A 22,453-nucleotide genomic window follows, 5' to 3' on the forward strand; every position below is an offset into this window, starting at 1 on the left:
CTGAGTGAATGTCAATGAGCCATAAGAGAATTTTAAGGGTCTGGACCAGCTCCCACTGAAATAGGAGCCTAAGTTCCGTGTACTTCAGTAGTGCAGAGTCAATCAGAAAAAAAAAATGGGGGGGAGGGGGGAGGAAATATGACTTAGTTTTACAATTGTCATTCTTGGAGTTTTATCCTTCTTTGCCACTGATGTAAAGGTAGATGTCTTGTATCAGCAATTTCTTTTAGCTAAAAAAGTTCAACACAGCTCAGCAGGACATTGTGTTTCTTCTTTTAGGCATGCTTATATAATGGTAAATCTTTCGCTGTGTTGGATAAGTATGTGGAACTGTCTTCTCTCAGCCCTGCAAATAGCATAGAAATGTAACCATGGAAAGCTTTGGTACATCCTTTCAGTATGAGAAGGTAGCTGCCTAGTAGGAGGTTTTTTCAGCATATATGAAATTCTGTTTTATATTACAGTACAGATATTTATAGTTTAGGTTTATAGTTTACAGCTACAGAAATGAGCTGTTAAATAATTATACTGAGAACTCATGGATGGGTCTGGAATTTCATAAATGTGGTGATAAATATGTCTTATTTCCCATCTCTTTATTTGTGCAAAGGATCTAAGATGGTTTTGGACAGAAGTTTAGCAAGAAGACTTATGCTACCCAATGTGAATAGAAGTCTTAGAATGAGGTGTTGTTTTCTAGTTCTTTTTATTATGTTCTTTGATCTCTTCTTTTAATGATAGGTGCATTGGAATTTTGATGACCTGTAAAATGCTCAGGATGTCATAGTTAACTCATGTGCCATTGACCAATGAACTGTTTCTGCTTGATGGGGTCATTATTAACTAGAAGCTGGGTGTAAACTGCAAAACAATGGAGCTGTCTTTTCCAAGCCAGCGTTGCACAGATGTAATCCATATGGAAACTATCAGGTTATTCGTGGTTGTTACAGTCATGTTAATTGTTTTTCCCACAGAATGAATTTGTTTTGGTGGTGTCTAGAACAGTCCTCTTGTTTTCACTGCAGCATATTAATTTCAATATTAGATTAAAATGTAAAGTCTGTAAGCCAAATTCTTGCTGCAGATTAATGATTGTACAAGTAGGAACAGTGTCTGTCTGATAAATTTGAATAGTTTTAAAAAAAATCTATTTTTAAAAAAAAGTAGATTAACAGAATGTAGACTACAGTTTTAAGCATATATGGAGTTTTGTTTTAAAACTGAATTATATTCAATTAAATGATCACTATAAGAAAACTGTGAGACATATGGTAGAGCTAAATGAGCAGTGATGCTAAGGAAATGACAGAGATCTTCCAGTATTTATGGAGGTGGAAGCTAGCATACATTAAATATAATTATAGCTATCTCTTGGGTTCTTTTACAGTCACGGTATTCTAGATAGGAAAACAGGATTCGTCGTACTCATGGTCCTATTGACCAGGACTTTTGCTGGAAGAACATATGCTCTATCTTATGTGAGAAATCCTATGGATAATGAAAAGTGGTTTCTTTCCCTGTGTCGGTCAGGGTTTTGAGTACAGCATTGCAGCCCTTGGTGGGCAACTGCGAGCATCTGAGCCTACCCAGTGGCTGACATGGACTCCTGGCAGGAAAGCACGGGGGAGCGACAACATTAGTGCTTCATTGTATCCCCAGATGAAATAGTTTGCATGTTTCCAGCTGAAGCTCTTTTCTCTTATGTGTTTTTTTAATTTTCAATTTCCTGCCCATATTTTGAAGCCCAATCATATGGAAACATTAAATTTATGAGGACATGGAGTGGGGAGGGGGGGTTTATATATTATTTTCTGGAGAAACTATTCCATATATTTAAAAGGTTTTATTTTCCCCCCTCAGGGAATTCCTGGAATCCCTGGAAATCAAGGAGCAAAAGGACAAAAGGTATTATTAATAGTTCAAAACAGAGTTAAGACCTGTGCATATATATACCCATTCCAAAGCAAGGGTTCAGACTGTGCTGAGAGGAGAGTTTTCGTGGTGGGGATTTAGGACATCAAATCGTGCTGCAAATGAATGGAGACATGCTCCAAATTCCTTGTGGCGTGTTTGAAAATCTTTCTTGAGGTTTTATTTCTACTATTCCAGAAGGAATGAATAATTTAAAAGTACCAAAGTTAATGACATAATACTTTGAGAAATTATCCTAACTAAATAAATCTGCATAGTTAAAGAATATTTAACAAATTTGTTAACTATACATACATTAATCACAGAACTCTTCTCTTTATGTAAAAAATATAGGGTGAAACTGGACCACCGGGTCAACCAGGAGCAAAAGGGTCACCAGGGGATACTGTAAGTTTGCAAAATGGTGTTATTATGAACAAATAATTCTGATGCTGTCATTGTCTAATTGTAATAAAGAAACAAGAAATGGCAAATATAGTAGCAACCTAACATTTTCAGGTTGGCAAATATGGTCAGACTAAGTCTAATCTCTGAATTCCCCCCAAAATATTATATACTCAAATTTCTTTTTAAAATTGATTTCCTGACTGCACATTTGATAAACAAATCCAGCAAACACATTAGTCTGAACTTACTCTCTGAATTAATTAACTTTGAATTAACTTTGAAAGTACTCAAATCAATTCATTATGAAAGTTAAGACCGACTTAAATATTGTCGTAGTGTACAATGGATTTCTGAAGATGACTTTCAGGATGCTTTTGTGATAGTGCTCTTTTGACAAAGACTGGGAGAATAGCTGAGATCACTGAATTCCCAAAATGCTTAAAGAGAGATTTCAATTTTGGAATGTAGGAAATGGAAAATAATTCATTCTTTTTGGACAGTCCAGCTTACCACATCTTTGTTACTGTCTGAGTAGGGTGATTTCCATGTTCTTTATAATCCTTTAGAAATCACAGTAGTAAATAATTGTTCTGAAAGTTGGTGCAAGTATATATAAACTTTAAAAAATTGAAATTTTAAAGGCAAAAGGGAAAGCTGCTTAAAACTGGTTAGAGATCTTTCTTTAATTAGTAGGAACTTCATCACTGGTTGAACATGTGCTGCCTTCAAAAATTATTATCTTTTCTATTGAAAAGTTCAGCAATGTTTACATGGTTCCATTATTAATCATCCTCACTGTTAACATGTCTTTTTGTAGTTTTCATTTTGTTTTTGAGATATCTTCTTTGCTGACTAAAATGCTTCTGACTTTCCTGAGAGATACATGGCTTAGCATCATAAATAAGCTGTTCACTATGACTTTTTATTTAGTTAAAGAACCTGTGTTTCACCCTATATTCGACCTCAGGCAGATCAATGTAGACTATTACTTCTAGAATGAAGAAAATACTGTAGAGAATCAAGTACAGAATTAAGACTCATGCTACTATCTCTATGGACAATAGGACACTAAATGACTTAACTGTTTTAACCTTTTAAGAAATTTACTATTTATTCTTAGTGTATGTAGATATGTGGTAGCATAAGAGATTTTATGCAGTTGTATTCAGGCTACAGAATTAGTAACACTTGTCAGGGAAAAAATTAGATAACATTTCTTGGTTTGTAGCTCACTGGCATATGCAAATGTTTTAATGTGTGACAGCAATGGGAAGAAGATCACTTGTTTTTTTCTTGCCTTGTTGCCTCATCTTGAGATTCACTATGTATTGTGCATGTAACAGGCTTGTCTGTGCCTAGTCCAAATACAAGATACAACTTCAGTTTCTCAGGAAGCCGAGAAAGCAGTTCAGTGAAAATATTTAATTGGGAAATTTCAGCATTTTACTACTGGGATAAATATGATTACATGGGAAACTGTAAGATCCTGCTTAATTTCTTTAGCTTGGAAAATGCATTTGAAGATAAATAATCACCGAGTCCAACTCTGTGATTTTGATTTTGATAACAATAGTGAATAGTTTTCTAATATCTGAACCCAGAAGTATCAGATTCTTATAAATGCTTTGATAGCATTGCTTTGATAAATAAGAGACTAACATATAAACACTTTTTACAAAAATTAATCTCAGAGCAGTAATTCTCTTGCTAATTAATTCTGTCTGAAATGGAAGGGTAAAAGGAAATAGTAAATGAAATGATCTGGACAAAGCTGAGGGATTTGAATAGCAGCAAGAAGGAAACGCTTTGGAGAGAGCTTCAGAAAAATCATTAGAAATAAGCAGATGGAATTCATGAAGTGGAAGAAGAGACTGAGAAGCTGAGAAAGTGATATCTGCATTGTAGGTACAAATGACACTGACCATCTTATTCCTAAATAGGGAAGCTATGCCTAGAAGTCACAATATTCCTTCTATCAGCAGCAAAAGACAAGGCTATGGTAAATGTAAGTTTTCAGCCCAGTGGCATCTTTGAAGCGTGGAAATTGTGGATGAAAGCTGTGATCTGTTCTCTCTGCTGCCCTTGCTGTTATGTTAAGCATATTGATATATTGGCAACAGGAGAGAGAACATTGCTATAGATTCTTGGATTTTGGCGGTTGTTAACAGATTGTGTTGTTCAGTATCATAACTTGTCTGTCTCTCAGTTTATCTACCCGATCTCTTTTCAAGGTCTTTCACTATGAAAATGCTTCATCAGTAGTGAACTTCCTCTTGACATCCAGCCGTCAGGCTGGATTTCATCCATTCCAAAAGACAAAGGCATTTCAGATGCCACTTTGTAGTGTTAAAAGCAGAAGAAAGGGAGAGGGCTCATTTTGAACTTAAAGAAGTTCACACTCGGTCACGAGTGGTGTTCCCCAGGGCTCAGTGTTGGGGCCCGTCCTGTTTAATATCTTTATCAATGATCTGGACGAGGGGATTGAGTGCACCCTCAGTAAGTTTGAAGATGACACCAAGTTGGGTGGAAATGTTGAACTGCTGGAGGGTAGGAAGGCCCTACAGAGGGACCTGGACAGGCTGGATCGTTGGGCCGAGGCCAGCTGTATGAGGTTCAACAAGGCTAAGTGCTGGGTCCTGCACTTGGGTCACAACAACCCCATGCAACGCTACAGGCTTGGGGAGGAGTGGCTGGAGAGCTGCCTGGCGGAAAAGAACCTGAGGGTGCTGGTTGACAGCCACCTGAACATGAGCCAGCAGTGTGCCCGGGTGGCCAAGAGGGCCAATGGCATCCTGGCTTGTATCAGGAATAGTGTGGCCAGCAGGACCAGGGAGGTGATAGTGCCCCTGTGCTCGGCACTGGTGAGGCTGCACCTCGAGTACTGTGTTCAGTTTTGGGCCCCTCACTACCAGAAGGACATTGAGGTGCTGGAGCGTGTCCAGAGAAGGGCAACAAAGTTGGTGAAGGGTCTAGAGCACAAGCCTTATGAGGAGCAGCTGAGGGAGCTGGGGTTGTTTAGTCTGGAGAAGAGGAGGCTGAGGGGAGACCTTATTGCTCTCTACAGCTACCTGAAGGGAGGTTGTAGCGAGGTGGGGGTCGGTCTCTTCTCCCAAGTAACAAGTGATTGGAGAAAAGGAAATGGCGTCAAGCTGTGCCAGGGGAAGTTTAGGTTGGATATTAGGAAAAACTTCTTCAGCAAAAGGGTGGTCAGGCACTGGACCAGGCTGCCCAGGGAAGTGGTTGAGTCCCCATCCCTGGAGGTATTTAAAAGATGGGTAGACGTGGTGTTCGAGGACATGGTTTAGTGGTGGACTTGGCAGTGCTAGGTTAACGGTTGGACTTGATGATCTTAAGGGTCTTTTCCAACCTTAACAATTCTATGATTCTATGATTCTTTTCTATGATTCTATGATAAATCCATACTTATATCTGCAAGGTCAAATACAGGATAGTGAGTGGCTCTCTAAAAAGGGTTTGATGTCCATTTCTCGGTCATCAGGATGCCTACTGTCACACTGCTAAGGCCATGTTACTGTCAGTATCTACCTTTCATTGCAGGACAGGAATAATAGTTTCAGGGACCTTACTTCTTTGCTCTCAGTGACTCCAGTGGTGTTTACCCATGTTGTGGCAACTTGTGCCTCATTTTAGTGGGTGACAGGAACCTTGAAGAAAGAGGATGCCAAGGATCTCAGTGTGGACCTTTTGATCCTCTGCCTTTCTTGCTCAATCTCTCTACAATCCTAGTTAAGGTTACCATCTCCTAGAGTACATAAGGGCAGACCTGATATCAAAATTATTTGGGGCTTACATCCCGCTGCATCATTCCCCATTCTAAAGAGAATCCTTGTTTGGGTGGAGGTTAGCAACACATATGTCTGACCATTTTGGTACATGCAGTCTTGCGTAACTATGTGTTGCTGCATGCCAAATTAACCATCTGACTATGAAGATAACTACTAGCCTAAGGGTCCTTTATATCCTAGGGCTGGAATATTCCTGAGGGTATGGCACTTCTCTGTCCAGATTGTTACTGGTTCATGTTTCCCTCCTAAGACAGAAAGGGTACCCAAAACCAGGAGTCTTTTTTTTCTCCAGAGAAAAAGAAAATACACATTGACATATTGGAATTCAGAGCTCTAGGAGGAGTTTGTTTATGGGGAGCCCATAAACAGGTTAAGGGCTCGCTTTAAGCAAATAGTGACTGAAAACATGATAGTTTCCATCCTCAAGCAAAGTAATGAAAGGGGTTTTCTTCTTTTCTGGGAAGATATTGCAATTGTTTTGTCAGATACGTGAGTCACATATGAGTCTTGAACATGATGTCAGACATTCACTTCAGAATATTGAATCAGGAGTGGGAAATTTGCTCTTGATGTCGTTTTAATGAATGGGCTTTTCCAAAATTTTGTCTCCTTTGCTTTCAACTGGAAATATAGTCTGCTTTCCTTTAGAGTTCTACACTTTTGGAGTTGAAGTCACAGAGAGAGATAATGCTTTATGCCTTTTCCATGGCTGTGTAAGGCTCACCAAAAGATGAAATCACATGCAGTTTATCAGATTTTGCCTACATCTGGCCAGCTAAGACAGTTTTGGTTTGTGGATTTTCTGAACTTTGTGATAAGGAGTCCCATGCTCTTCTCACGCCCAGCAGACCTGACAATAAAGGATTTAGAGAAGGCTGTATGCTCCAGTTACAACACATATGCTGGATGGTTCTTCATTTCTAGAAAGAGCCTATTCTTCTCCAATTACACCTGGTAATAAGAGCAATATATGCCTACCTGGCTAAATGGAGCATGTGTTTGGCCTAAGGCTTATCTGAGTTCTCTCTGTCCTTGCTATTTGTGATAATATCTTAGTGCTGAAGTTTTGATTATGTGCATCAGTTCAGTTAAAGACTTTTCAGCATCTGTAACTCCTACAGCCCTCTCCCTGAAAGCATGTCTGTATTTCCCCCCCGCCCCCCCCCCCCCCAAATTTCTTGGGATTTTGTCATTTCACATAGGATTATTTGATTGATTATTTGGTGAGAGGGTCTTTGATTTAATAGAATGTTATGTCCATTGTGGGAAGACTTCTTGTTTTTCACTGGCTGTTTGTTCTCTATTTTTCTGTGAAGGTTGCCTTTTCTCTCCAGTCAGAAGGTGGATGAACTTCAGATGCTTAAGGCTGAATAACATTCTAACTTTATTTTTCAGACAGAATATATTTTCAGATCCCTCCCAAGTTTCTATTTTATCTTGCGTCTGAATTGCACTTAAATCAGGTGCTAAACTTCATTTGTAATCAGTCAGGTTGTTCAGACCTCCAAAGGGAGGAATCATACACCCTGTAAGTCAAGGCTTGCTGTATGTCTATCCAGTAATGTACATCTATCCTATCACAAGTAAACCTCACCATTTTTGAGGTGGTCTTTTGGTTTCGATTGTACATTTGTCAGAATGGTGCTGAGATCATTGATTCCACAAAGGACTCTTAAATCTTTACTTTAGGGTGCTCTGATTGTTCTGAGTATTGCTTAGTCATGTGGAATCCAAATGGATATGCGGACTATCGCTTGAAGAAGCTGAGAACATTATTAAACTGTAAATAGACTTCTCAAAGTTGTACAGTCCACAAATCTAATCTTCTTTCCTATTTCTTTTCTTAATTTTTCACTTTGTTTTATTGGTTTTCATCAAAGAAAATTCAGAAGAACTAAGGGTGTGGTATGTGCTTTTTCCTGTATCTCTGTAGATAACCACAGACAAAGAGAGAGCCCTGAACTTGTTCTCTGAATAATGCTAGGTTTAAAAAAACTTTACTCTGGTTTCCAGATAACAAAGACTATATATAGGCATATGAATGTCTGTAAATGTATTGAAGAGCTCACCTCTTTTTCCATGCTCACAGTTCCTTAATAAAATATAAGACCAATTAAAACCAACGCAATCCTTGTTGGAGAGAAAGATTGAAACCAGTTTTGGGTTTTATAAATTCTGGGCTACTCTGTCACCCAATAGATTCATAATTTCCTGTACAATATACAGCTACCCTGCATCCACCCAGCAGCTCTTCTTTCCCTGACTCTACCACAGGCATGACGACTATATTACAGCTGTCAGAAGCCCTTTTGTATAAAGTGAGTACACGGGTTAATTTCCTTTTCATGAACTTAAAGGACTTTTTCAGCCACGTAAAGATCTTCTCTGGAAAGAATAAATTTCCTTCAGAACCAGTTATTGCAGTTGTTTAGATCACATTTGCAAGAAACATTGCCTGCACTGGAAGTTCAGATGTTCCTAGTCCTAGTTAACACATGCACATTTGTTGTCTCACCTGTACCTCTAAGCATTTTTATTGCCTATCACAGGAAATTTTTTCTCCATTTCTTTCTGACAAAGCTGAACAAAATGCCTGAGGGAAGCCTGTATCAACAGCTATAATAAAGCATTGTGGGATTCCAAAGTGTATGTATTTATTCAAGTAACTCACCTACCATGTTTTCTTCAAATTTTATACAGATAAATAACATCGGGTTCTTGATAGACTTGAAAATAATTTATTCATGTTTCCTGTCAACTCATTTAATGTATCGTTTATCACCTGATAAAATAAGTACGAAACTGATGCATGGAATATTTGAATGCATTATATGGCATTAGGGAATTTCAACCAGAAAAGACAGTGGGATTTTCCTTGTATTAGTCACACTGAATATGTTTGTTCCAGAAAAAACAGATGGAAAGCTTGTGGATGGTCTATATTAATATCTTGGGAAAATTCTTCAGTAACAAGTTCTTCAGTAATAAGTATCCCTATTACATTGCCAACATCAGTAATTTATTAATTTATCTGCCACATAAATAGTGTCAGCTCTGGAAAATGGGGGACTAACGCTACATTTTATGTCCTGGAATTGTTCTTTATTTTTATTTGGGACATGCTCTTCTCTTAATTTTACATGCCGTAGTTTTCAGATTATGTTCTCAAGCTTTTCCTATGTTGCATCTGAAAGTTTTCTTCTTGCAGCGTACTGATTTCATGTAGTCATCTTCCTGTAATTTTTTAAATGAAATACGTTAAATATGGCCTAGTAATTAAAGTGCAAGAAAGGAATCCAGGACAACTGGGTTTTGTTTCTCCCTTTCCTGCAGATGTATGCCTGACCTTTGGTTATACTACACGTATTTTCTGATTTGCCTTCTCTGGTATATGTTTGCAGATCAGTGTGGATAGCTATACATATCTGATTTAAAAAAAAAAACAAACACACACACTACTATTCTGGACACATAGTATTTCCAGTTTGTATAAGATAAAATGAATGAGGAGCATTTGTGATGAACATTTAACCACTTCTGTAATCTGAGGACTGATGTGGGCATAAACCAAAAATGATCTAGTGTGGGGCTGGTAGGAGGTAGGCTCTCAACAGCGTGTTACATGACTTGAAACACAGGGCTACACTGAGGTGGCAACGTGAAAGGAGCCAGAAATCTCCTAGTCACATTTCTCATCCTTTCCCACTATCCCTCCCCAAACTTATGCTTGCTTTTCTCTACTGATTAACATGCTAGTAATAAGTACGGAACAGGAATCTGAGGAGAAGAAAATAATAATTTCACAGTAGATTTTGGAAAAGGAAGGTAGCCTTCAAGGAATGGAAAAAATGTCACACAATGAAGAGAGCTGTATTTCAGAAGTAAGGAGGTCAATATATAACACGAAATTTGATTTAAAAAAGCCAAATTGAATTAAGCCTTATAGTGAAATGAAAATTGATAAAACCTTATTTTGCTGGCCTGACGTGCAAGTGAATTAAGACAGTCTTAATATAATCAAGCTTAGGTTACAAAACCAAATTAATATTTTCTTATGCTTGCTGTAACAAAGCTGACGCTGAATGTAGGCTGTAAGCAAACGGTTAATGGGAATACACTGTTTCTTAGGATATGAGTGGAAGCAGACCTCAGAAACTTCACTCCAGCTGGAAAGGAATTGGTAATTTCTATTCCAAAATTATGAAAGAAATGGCATAGGGTATAGTAAACCTTTATTTACCAAATAATAGATTACACTAGATTAACTGCATCATCTTTGATAAGATGACTGATTTTGTATGTAAGTAAGAAAAGCAGACCTAATCTGCAAAGTTCAGGAAAGTGTTGGCATTGATTTGATGTATGATATTATTAGTTATTTTAGAGAAATTGAAGTTTAATAGAAGAATTTTCATGTGCAATTGACTGAACGGGAAAAGTCTGAGGAAAATTGGCAGCAAAGTTACTCAAGTTTTAGTCTTGTGATTTATACTATTTATATGTATTCACAGACCTGTATCTGTGGCCTAAAGAGCAAGTTGCTATGTTTATTGATAGAAAGTTTTAGTGACCGGTACTTTCTTACAACACAGCAGAAAAGAAACCTGAGTTAATCTGTGTTGCCTTGGTTAACAGTAAAGCACAGGTGAAATACCAGAAAACTGATGAAATGCTGAAAACCCTGGCTACAAAGAATTACTTCTTGTTCCAAGTATTCTGAATTTTCTCTTGTATTTGCAAAAACAAAGCCATCCTTTTAGTCTTAGCAAAGAAAGTTAATAATTTTTTTGCAAAAGTGAGTTACAATCTATGTAACAAATTACTGTAGACATACATTTATTTTTGATCACATGTAACTTTTGAAGGAGGTCTAAAATAATGTCATTGAACTGAATAGTTCCTAACATTTAGTAGTAAATGGGAGGTGATTGTTTTATCTATATGAAAGCAAAGATTAAATAACAATAATAAAAGTAGTTTTTGAAAATACTATCAATTAGAATCATTGATAAAACTTAATCTCTGACAAGTTAGATTTCCTGGCCTTATTTAATTGTTTGACTTTCTGTATTATTATGCTTTTATTTTATGTTGTGTCTTAAGTACAGTCCTATAGCAGATCATATTTCAGAGTGTATATGCAAGTCCAAATAGAACAATAATAATATATTGTTTTTATTGACGCATGCAATTCTAGAGTCAAAGAGAAGTGAGATGAAGTGGTGAGAAAGACATATTAACACCAGATGTGGAAAATGCTGTAAATGGGAATTCCTTCTTGGAAAGTATGATTTTAAAAAAAAAGATTTCTTTTCTAATCTATGCCTGAGAGTAGCTTTAAACAGACATTAAGAAAGCCAGCCATTTGGTGGTTTAACACCTTTTAGCTCTTAGTTTATGTATGGAACAAAGACGACTAAACATGCCTTTATCGACGCGTTTCCATGAGAGGAGTCCAAGGGACGGTTTTGGCAATGCTCTGGCTTTGTACATGTGCTGAAGTGTCATGATCTGAAATGGCAGAAGCTATTGAGTTCTTGAATAAACAGTTCAATCCTGAAGATTCTGCAGAAGATGCAAAGGTATGGCCCCAAAGTTAACTGCTCCTGATAAATCTCCACAAACTTTGCAAAAGGGGTCAAGGCATGGCAACCTTTGAGGGACACACAGTCAGAAAGAAGGAAGAGAATTATGAAATATCAAGTATAGTTTTGCTGGTTTTGGGAACCCTAAATGGAAACTAAGAAACTCTTGTGTCACTTTCAATTATAGCTAAGGACATATTAAAGATATATTAAAGATTAAATCACACAGATGGGGTTTTGAGTTGCAGAATTTTTTCTTTCAAGAGTATGTCATGACAGCGCTGTGCTTTTTTCCTGAATGTTTTTTTCCATTGCACGGTAGCCACAGAAGGTCTAAATAATCCACTGTACTGTATCAGAGCTACAACCTGTATAGTAATATGATGAAAGGCGTTATATTTCTTGTCTTATTTATTTCACTATAGAAATATAATGCTAGTAATACTAATACACTATACTGAAGCCATTATTCCTCTAGTTTATTACAGAAATATCTCTGCCTTTTTCAAAAACAAATAGGGTTTGATGGGACCAGAAGGCTCATCTGGTCTACCTGGAGCTCCTGGGCCTAAGGTAAGCATTTGTGTTAATTCGCTTGTGACTTTCGTAAATGACTGCTTTATAGATGACAAAAATCCAGGATTTTGCAGCTAATTTTTGGTATATTGAATATTGGTGAGTAGCTGTATGATTTTCCCTTTATTACCTTATATGATAGTTCAGTCTCAAGGGAGCTTAATATAGCTCAGTAAATCGTGCACAGGCACGTTCCATCACAGGAGGTTTGGAACAATTGCAGAAATGGTCATGAGACTTTGTTTCAGCTTTGCAGTCCTGGAAAATGTTCTGCAATGCTGGGAGCCAGATAATTCTCAGTATACATCAGAACTTTCTGCCCATGTTACATTTGTTTATATTTTAATTGTGTTAAATAACATTACATGCTGCTTTTTCCACCCGAGGAGCCAAATTTATTTCAGATGTAACTTTATTGATTGCACTGCAGCTACAGCAAGAATTAATTTGACCCATGCTCTCAGAAACTAAAATAGATACTATAAATCCAGATCTGTTAGTGTAACCTTTTAATTTAATCCAAGATGAGTTTTGGCTAGTAAGTACTGAATTTTATGTCCTAGAGAATATTTAGGAATATAGAATCAATTTTCCAAACTTTGTATTTACATTTAGTTCCATTTCCACCCATACATTATTTTATATCAAGAAGTACATATGTATTTATTTAAAACTGTATACTGAAGGTAACATTTTTTAAAATGGTCAATGTTTGCTATGGTCAAGAAGATTGAATACCTATGAAATGACTAAAAATCAATTAGCTTTATTTTCATTTGTGAAAAATGTTTTTGTTTTGTGTATTTATCTCTCATTCAGAATATAAGGTGATTCTTACAGAATCATTCTTAATAAGCTCATTCTTGCAGAAGAGCATCATGAAGTAATCAGTAATTCTTAGATTTTAATGAAAATCCTCATGCTGAGTGTATGCCTAATTCCATAGGCTACAGTAAAAACCAAAACATAAGCATATTTTGGCTCAGACAGGCCTGAGGATTTTCAGAGTTTTATTAAATACGATGGTGGAAGTGTGAAGTCAGTACACACAAACATGGTGTGACTGGGCAAGGGAAATTAGGCAGGTGGGGAAGGGACACTGTGAGCAGAGGCTGGCAGATCATATTTTGTCATCAGTATCTCATCTTTCCTGAGAGAAAGTTGAAACTTCAGGTTTCCTATAAGGGAGCAGAACTTTAGCCTTTCAGTCACCAGCTATGGCTATGTTTAAAATCCAGTTTCCCAGCAGTGTCTGTTTATGTTTGCTATTCATACCACATATGACAAAAAAATCCAGTTGGTGGCTGGTCACAAGTGGTGTTCCCCAGGGCTCAGTGTTTGGGCCGGTCCTGTTCAATATCTTTATCAATGATCTGGACGAGGGGATTGAGTGCACCCTCAGTAAGTTTGAAGATGACACCAAGTTGGGTGGAAGTGTCGATCTGCTGGAGGGTAGGAAGGCCCTACAGAGGGACCTGGACAGGCTGGATCGATGGGCCGAGGCCAGCTGTATGAGGTTCAACAAGGCTAAGTGCTGGGTCCTGCACTTGGGTCACAACAACCCCATGCAACGCTACAGGCTTGGGGAGGAGTGGCTGGAGAGCTGCCTGGCGGAAAAGGACCTGGGGGTGCTGGTCGAGCCAGCTAAATATGAGCCAGCAGTGTGCCCAGGTAGCCAAGAAGGCCAATGGCATCCTGGCTTGTATCAGGAATAGTGTGGCCAGCAGGACCAGGGAGGTGATAGTGCCCCTGTACTTGGCATTGGTGAGGCTGCACCTCGAGTACTGTGTTCGGTTTTGGGCCCCTCACTACAAGAAGGACACCGAGGTGCTTGAGTGTGTCCAAAGAAGGGCAACAAAGTTGGTGAAGGGTCTAGAGCACAAGTCTTATGAGGAGCAGCTGAGGGAGCTGGGGTTTTTTGGTCTGGAGAAGAGGAGGCTGAGGGGAGACCTTATTGCTCTCTACAGCTACCTGAAGGGAGGTTGTAGTGAGGTGGGGGTCGGTCTCTTCTCCCTAGTAACAAGTGATTGGACAAGAGGAAACGGCCTCAAGCTGCGTCAGGGCAGGTTTAGGTTGGATATTAGGAAAAACTTCTTCACCGAAAGGGTGGTCAGGCACTGGACCAGGCTGCCCAGGGAAGTGGTTGAGTCCCCATCCCTGGAGGTATTTAAAAGATGGGTAGATGTAGTGCTTAGGAACATGGTTTAGTGGTGGACTTGGCAGTGTTAGGTTTACGGTTGGACTCGATGATCTTAAGGGTCTTTTCCAACCTTAACGATTCTATGATTCTGTGATTCTATGAAAACATATTGATATATCAGCCACACTCTTACATTGTTATATAGGGTGATAAAGGCGAACCTGGAATACAGGGGAAACCAGGATCATCAGGAGCCAAGGTAAATATAAATCTGGAAGTATTCTAGTTAAAGGAGGGACTGATTTACTTTTCCATGATTTACGGATTTTCCATGACTTTCCATGACTAGTTGCAAGGCAGTTTGTTTCAAAATAAAACAGTAGTTAACATAAAATCGCTTCAGAATCCATTTGATGGCTTATTCTTACTAATTTTATAATAGATTTTAGACAATGTAAGTCAGCTGTTCAGGAAGGTAAAAACTGCAAACATTGCCATTGCTTCAGACAGTGTTATTTGTGTAATTTTGAAAAATCAACATCAACTGTATTAAAAGGCAATTTAAAAAGATACCGGAAAACTGAAGTTAAGAATTAGGAATCCCTTTTGTGGCTTCTCTGTATTCAACATCCCTTCACAAATCCTCCAGACATATGAATCATCCTCAGTTATAAAATTTCTAAATATCATAGCCAAAGCATATCATGTGACCTTGAGAAAACACGCAATGTATGTTTTTACACACAGCATGTCACTGACAGAACTATTGTATTACTCAGGGAGAACTAGGATTACCAGGTGCTCCAGGTGAACCAGGCTACCCAGGCATTCCTGGTACCCAGGGTATAAAGGTAAGTATTTTTTCCATTTTTACATTAATTACATCTTTTATTAGAAGTGCTTTTCTTATAAATGATCATTATTAAAGGAAATCCTTTTTCTAAATACATCATTATCATTAGAGAATAGTTGTTATATTTTGGAAGTCCCATTCTTTAGAAACACAAGCATTTTTCATAGGAAGGAGAGAATGGCCAAAATGAAGAAACTGTTAACATAAAATGCTACGGCATAGGTGTTAATGCAATTTCCATTGTGAATTATAGTACATAATGGTATGACCCATGATTCTATATTCACTTAGTCTTATATCTTATAGCAAGTGCTACATCCATAAAGTCTATTGTACAAAGTCTTTTGTGGAGCTCCCATAAAAAGTGGAGCCATTAACCCTGGGCAGCTGGGACAGATACTGCTCAGTTAGCCTTAGCAATTAAGAGTTGTCTGATCTAACCAAGCTGTCTGGGTTCTCTCCATATTTAGCTGAGAGAGTCTGAGCTCCTTGGGGAGTCACCTAGACAATTAGCTAAATTAAATGTTGAAATGTTAGGTGGCAAAAGTTAAATTAGATGGATCCTACCTCTACTGTACAGGTTGAAAATTGTTTCGTCTTTTCAGACAAGAACCCATGTTTATTCCTCTTGCGTACCGAGTTCTTATGAAGATCATGCCTTTAAGGATCTCACCATCTCTTGGTGCAGCCTTACATCTATCAAACACTGCTATAGACATGGTTACGCTGAAATTCTTCATTGCTGAAGAACTGTTTTGTGAACACATTGTAAAATTTCATATTGATGTTTGACTTACCTGGACAGGCATCCTTATTTTTATAGTGTAGGTATGTAGGATTTTCTGACAATCACATGTCTTTAAGGAGTCCCAGGTTGAAAGATTATAGGCAGTGTTGTTCTTTGATGTGTTTTGAAATTCAGGCACACAGCTTTTTGCATAACTTAAAGCTGTACTTAATGTTACATTAAATGCTTTCCTAGAACATCTACAAGATGACAGCATTCTACTAAAAATCTCCTGTGTGATTGAAACCTCTCAGTTTTGTCTCAGCCAATAAGGCAGAACTTTTTGTTTGACTGGAAGCTGGAAAGCCCCTAGAATATTTCTTGTTTTAAAATACTGACTTATTTTTATCTTACTATAACTCACAGAACTCGCTGGAGTGTGAACTGAGTCTCTTGAGGCTAAATCAGCTATGCTTTGTCTATAGAATGGGATTTAAGAACCTGAAAATTAGAAGTAATTGAAAATCATTACTCTTCGTGCCCTGTGGGTAACTACAAAGAACTTAACAGAGTTGTGTTTTCTAGATGATGTTTTTTTGGGACAGCACCTTTCTTCTATGTAACTGTCGTGGTTTAACCCCAGCCAGCAACTAAGCACCACACAGCCGCTCGCTCACTCCCCCCCGGTGGGATGGGGGAGAGAATCGGAAGAGTAAAAGTGAGAAAACCTATGGGTTGAGATAAAGACAGTTTAATAGGTAAAGCAAAAGCTGCGCGCACAAGCAAAGCAAAGCAAGGAATTCATTCACTACTTCCCAGCGGCAGGCAGGTGTTCAGCCATCCCCAGGAAAGCAGGGCTCCATCACGCGTAACGGTTACTTGGGAAGACAAACGCCATCACTCCGAACGTCCCCCCCTTCCTTCTTCTTCCCCCAGTTTATATACTGAGCATGATGTCATATGGTATGGAATAGCCCTTTGGCCAGTCTGGGTCAGCTGTCCTAGCTATGCTCCCTCCCAGCTTCTTATGCACCTGGCAGAGCACAAGAAGCTAAAAAGTCCTTGACTAGTGTAAACTCAGCAAGAACCAAAACATCAGTGTCTTATCAACATTATTCTCATCCTAAATCCAAAACACAGCACTCTACCAGCTACTAAGAAGAAAATTAACTCTATCCCAGCTGAAACCAGGACAGTAACTTAACCAAGAAACAGAGAAGAACCAAGAATTTATACTTTACACATGCTATTAGGCAAATTTATGTGAAGGAAACACTACATGTTTATTGGAAACAACTGGAGAAAAAATATTCACTGTAGTCTTCGGTAACATGATTTGAGGAGAATTTCAGGGTTGCACACCTGTCAGCTCTCATGGTTCAAAAGTGGTTGAAGTCAAATCAGTTCCATTGCTATAAATCAATTAATTCTAATTGTAACTGAAGCTCTGACTTGTATCCATTACATTTTTAGTCTAAATTTTAATTAAGATTGCTTTATTCTGGACACTTATAAAGCAATAATATGTGCATCCTGAAAATTAAATATTTCATTACTTTGCAAGATAATGAGTACTGCTATTACTTTCATTATTTTATTGTATTGTATTTTTGTGGGAAAACATGACAAAGAATTTTTTTTTTTACAGTGAGTTTCTTAATTGGCATATACAAGTATAAAACTTATTTTAATGTTATACTGTTTCTTTGGAGCAATATAAGTGATCTGATGTCATGGAACAGATAGACTTGTTTCCTTAGGATATAGTTTACTATAACTAACAAGCTTTACCTGCAACTATTCAAACTAGATATTCATTCAAGCAACAAGTTGTCGAGACTAAAAATGTTGCTATATTTGCTATATCAGCTCAAATTTAATATTTAAATGTAAATTTTAAAGTTAAAAATTTAGTATAATTTTAAATTAATTAAATGAATACAATTAAATTAATAAGTTAAATCAAATTATAAATTATATTTGAACTGATTTAATAATAACTTCCAATTTGAATATATAGAAAAAAAGGTATAAAAATATATTAAGTGTGTTTAGGTAATGTATCTGACACTTGTGTTAGAAATCTAGCAATGTTTCCTGGGAAATACTGGAGTCTCAACTAGGGCAAAGATTTCTCCATTACATATTCAAATTACAGATTTCAGAATAAACAAAAAATCAAAGGAAGCTCAGGTAAGGTGTCAGATAGAAATAAACAGTTAGTAAAAAATGATAATGCATCTGTGTATTATTACCAGCAATGTAGAGGACCACCTTTTGAAGGATGAAGCCCTTCATAAAAAGGCATTACAGAAATAGAGTTGAATCAGGTACTTCACTATGGAAAGAAAGGTTGAAGGGTAAAGAAGCAGTAAGTTAGAAGGGTGGTGTTGTATTTAAAGTTTTGTGAAAATCCCATGCAGAGTTATCCCACTAGACTTCAGCTTCTGCTCCAGAAGGGCACAGGTTTCCTGTATGTCCAGTGTCATATATGCCAGCCATGTATGGATGTCTTAGGCATGCTAGAGTATTTCCAATGTCAGTAGACACATATGGGGATGCCTTGTGTTGTCTAGAGCATCTTAAATGCCTATATTTAGAAAACTGAAGCAAGTCCCTGGTCAGTGGAGGCTAGAGAATGATCCAAATTTAGATGATCTCAGATAAATGAGATAATGGAACCCGAGTTCAATTTTCCAAGACAAGATACAGAAAAATTAGTCTTCTGACCAGTTTCAAAACAGTGATTTCCAGAGTGCATAAGGACAAAGATTTCCTGGCTTAAGTCTTTCAAAATGTACTGAAGCCCATGGAAGTGTGACTTGAGTTGAGTCAGAGTCATAACAATAGTTCAATTAGTTTCATTATCACCATATATTCAGTTTCAATATCTAAGGGTCAGGTAAGGTACATGTGCCAAGACAGTAATACTGATTTTAAGAAGGGAGATTTTGTTAAAATTTATGGAACCTCTCTAAATTTTAAACTGAATAAGGTTTTGCAAAAGTCATTATCCATTTTATAGAAAAGATGCAAGTCAGAATATATATTGCTGGTTAACTGGAGTTACAAGTCATAAGTATGAAAAACTCTTGAATTATTCAGGAAAAAAAGTGCAGTTTGGGCATCTGACAGTGAAAGTGAAGCCTTTCAGCTATAGCTTATTTTAAAACTTGAAACCAAACCAAATATTTTACATTCAAGTACAATACAACCAAATATAGCTGGTATCAGTACCCTCTTATGTTCTGGGATTTTCAGTCAGGAAAATATTTGCCATGGCCAAAATCTCCTCTTTACTACTGTTTAGCATTTAACTAAACATTCTCTCTTTCAAAAAACAACCAAACACACACATGTTTGGCTCTTCCAAGAAAACTGGCAAAACAGATCAAAAAACCTTCATTCTCATTATTTTCTTTATTAAATGCAGTTTTGGACCCCCAGATCTTTTTTGTTTCATAAATTGCTATATTCTTGGCCCAGCATTTTGATTCATGTCCATTTAAACAGAGTCACACTGATTTAAGAGGTCAGAGTTAGGGCAGGAGCCATCTCCCATAACTTTAAGTTTCTTTTTCAGTCAAGGAGGAGAGAGAGGCACGTTCTGGGAGTACATATTTTATACCTCTGTCATTAATTGGCATGAATAGTTTTCAAGAGCTGCCTGTTTCTCTCCATCTCAATTAGATGGTGTTCAGACAACTCGATAAACCTACATACCTGCCTTTTAAGTACCATTTTCACCATCTGATTGCCAGTCACCCCACTAATGTTTATTTACTATAAACATTTCAATGAAAGTCGAAAGGACTGGGTGGAAGTGGAACTTAGTCCTTACACAGTTTTGATTAAATTTAAACATAATTTTTTTTCTGATTAAAAAAAATATTTTTTTCTTTGGTGTCTCATGTATAACTTCTGTATTCAATGAGTTTATAGTAAGTGTTACAGAGTTTATTTATACTCTATTCTCTGTGGGTGAAGGCAAGCATACTTAGTGGTTAGCATTCAAATGAAATTAAACCCATCAGAAATACTGCCCCCCTTCCTTGCCTAGATCCTCTCCACTCCCATACACTGAGTGGATAAAATCCTGCTGAATTTGCCACCTCATTATGTTGTATTTTTTAATTTTAACTTGGTGTACGAGTAGCCACTTTTCTTTTTTATAGTTCTTTCTATGACAGATTCCCTTCTTAATATAATTTTCTGTACTTTTCTTAGTGTTTGTGTACATGGGGATGAAGAGATTGGTTTTCATTCAGTATAAATAAAAGCTATTAAATGCTTCTCTTGTATTTACTGTGTTAAATTAAAACAGACTACATGTCTTTGAGATGAATCATGTTATAGTGGAGATTTTTCTTCTCATATTTTACAGGGGGACAAAGGAAACCAAGGTGAAAGTGGTATCCAGGTATAACAACTTTGTTTCTAATGAAATCATCTGGCAACACTATTAATGCAAGGCTTAGGTGTTAATTCAGGAGCTTTTTTTAAGATTAAGCTCCACAGAAGGTTTGCTTGAAGAATAGCAGCACTGAGCCCTAGCTCTTCTTCAAGGAAAACTTCTCAGTATGCCCAGTATGAATTTCCAGCTGCGTTTCTGGGGCTGAGCAGGCTATTGACGTTTGGTGCAGAGCTGTGTGGTCCTAGCAGTGGTGCGGGCTTGGGGATGTGGGTCGTGCTGCTGCCCCAGGGTCTGGGCCATGACCCAGCACTGTCCCGGCATGGGTTCTGTCCCTGCCTGCCCCAGGCACTGTGGGATCACATAAATGCTCATAGTCAAAGTAACACCACCTGGCCTCTGCCCACCTGCTGTATTATAACCAGTGGGATTTTCCTACTTGCTATCGAAAAGTCATGGAAATACCTACAAGAAAAAGAAGAGTATCATGTCACTACTCAGATCCTAACTTGTCTCCTCTGTGATTGGAGTAGAAATTGTATCCTTCTGCACAGTGTCTGCTCATAACTCTTGAAGAGTAACTTTTCAGATTGATTGGGCCTTGTTTAGGATGAGATTTTAGGGTTTACCTCTTTGTGTTATTTTTGATAGTTTAATTATGTCTCCCAGATAAATGTATATTTTAAGAAAATGTGCTTCTTTTCTGAAGGGACTGAAAGGAGAAAAAGGAAGACAAGGAAATCCAGGCTTACAGGTACTGTTAAAATAGTGATCCTAGTTCAAGAGAGCCGAGATCCATATTTGTTTCTTAAGATTACTTCCATCAACTTGGGTAGTTCTTTGCATCAGGTGAAATATATTTATGTGTGGTATGATTACGTAGTATACTATATAAATTATCTCTTAAACAACCTTAGTATTTTAAAAATAACAAATACAACACATATAGAGCAGATGGAGCCACACTTTTCTTGGCTGTGCGCAGTGGAAGGGCGAGAGGAAACGGACATGAGCTGCAACGCAGGAAATCCCAACTTGATATACGGGAAAAGCATTTTGCTTTGAGGGTGGTCAAACACTGGAGGAGGCTGCTCACAGAGATTGTGGCAAAACCTGTCTGGACAGGGTGCTGAGCAGCCTGCTCTAGCTGGATCTGTTCTGAAAAGGAAGTTGAAAGGTGGTCCCTTCCAACCTACACATTTCTGTGGTTCTGCGATATTATATCTTGAGAAACAGACCGGAAGTACATTTTTCTGGATTATTTTATTAAATCCTTAATTATGAAAAATTTTTATTGAACAGTTATAAATGCAGATAACAGCACAAAGTGGCTTTTGTGTAAAGGTTATACGAGTGATGCTTGAGATATTAAGATTTTGTATGTACCATGCTACACTTTCATATAGTTCTTTACCTCCTAGCCTATACTGGGAGTCATTATTGACATCTTCTGTGCTCATAAATTACAGATGTTTCCTGTTTCAGCTGCAAATCAGTGAGATCCAGTTGTTTCTCTTTAACTCTGGGCCAGTGTGTTCTGATTGTGTCATAGTTGGCTATCTTGTTATACCACAGAAAATAACTGTTAGTATTTATAAATACTTGTTAACTACGTAATCCGTGTTGTGTCTAAACAGAGAAGTATTTGTTAGAGGTACATATCTAAAACTAGACTTGGAAGGAAGTCACAGTTGCTTTTTTCAGAATTACGACATCGATACAGCTGCCTGTCTAGCCAGAAGGAGCTGATTCCAGTGGAGCATGGGCAGGCAATCTAGATTGTATGTTAGGCTAGTTTTATCACTCTCAGGGGTATGTAGGTCGACAGGAGTCCGGTAGTAAAGCTGAGCAGATATTTTTGAATTGGTTTTAACCAAATGTAATGTCCTACTCTAACATTTTACAAATTAAACTTTCTGTTTTTTCCTTTTGCAAATAATGGACAATTTTTTCATGTATTTATTATTTAAATAATAAGGTAAAACAAAGTGATAGTGAAAGAAAAGAATTTTTTTCAGATAGAATGACGCAACTGA

At 37.6% G+C, this 22,453-nt stretch overlaps 1 protein-coding gene across 1 annotated transcript in view; it reads left to right on the plus strand.

The window, feature by feature from the left end:
* The window catches only part of COL21A1 (collagen type XXI alpha 1 chain), a gene marked incomplete at its 3' end in the record, with an annotated part of 118,431 nt that overhangs the window by 88,297 nt on the left and 7,681 nt on the right, over positions 1-22,453 (plus strand). The window contains exons 18-24 of the mRNA XM_082306935.1: positions 1,861-1,905; positions 2,266-2,319; positions 12,230-12,283; positions 14,632-14,685; positions 15,206-15,277; positions 20,391-20,426; positions 21,127-21,171. Coding sequence (XP_082163061.1) covers positions 1,861-1,905; positions 2,266-2,319; positions 12,230-12,283; positions 14,632-14,685; positions 15,206-15,277; positions 20,391-20,426; positions 21,127-21,171 — 360 coding nt within the window. The remainder of the gene's footprint in view (positions 1-1,860; positions 1,906-2,265; positions 2,320-12,229; positions 12,284-14,631; positions 14,686-15,205; positions 15,278-20,390; positions 20,427-21,126; positions 21,172-22,453) is intronic.

This window comes from Platalea leucorodia (assembly GCF_965183815.1).
Source record: "Platalea leucorodia genome assembly, chromosome: 3".
In the NCBI taxonomy this organism is placed as follows: Eukaryota; Metazoa; Chordata; class Aves; order Pelecaniformes; family Threskiornithidae; genus Platalea; species Platalea leucorodia.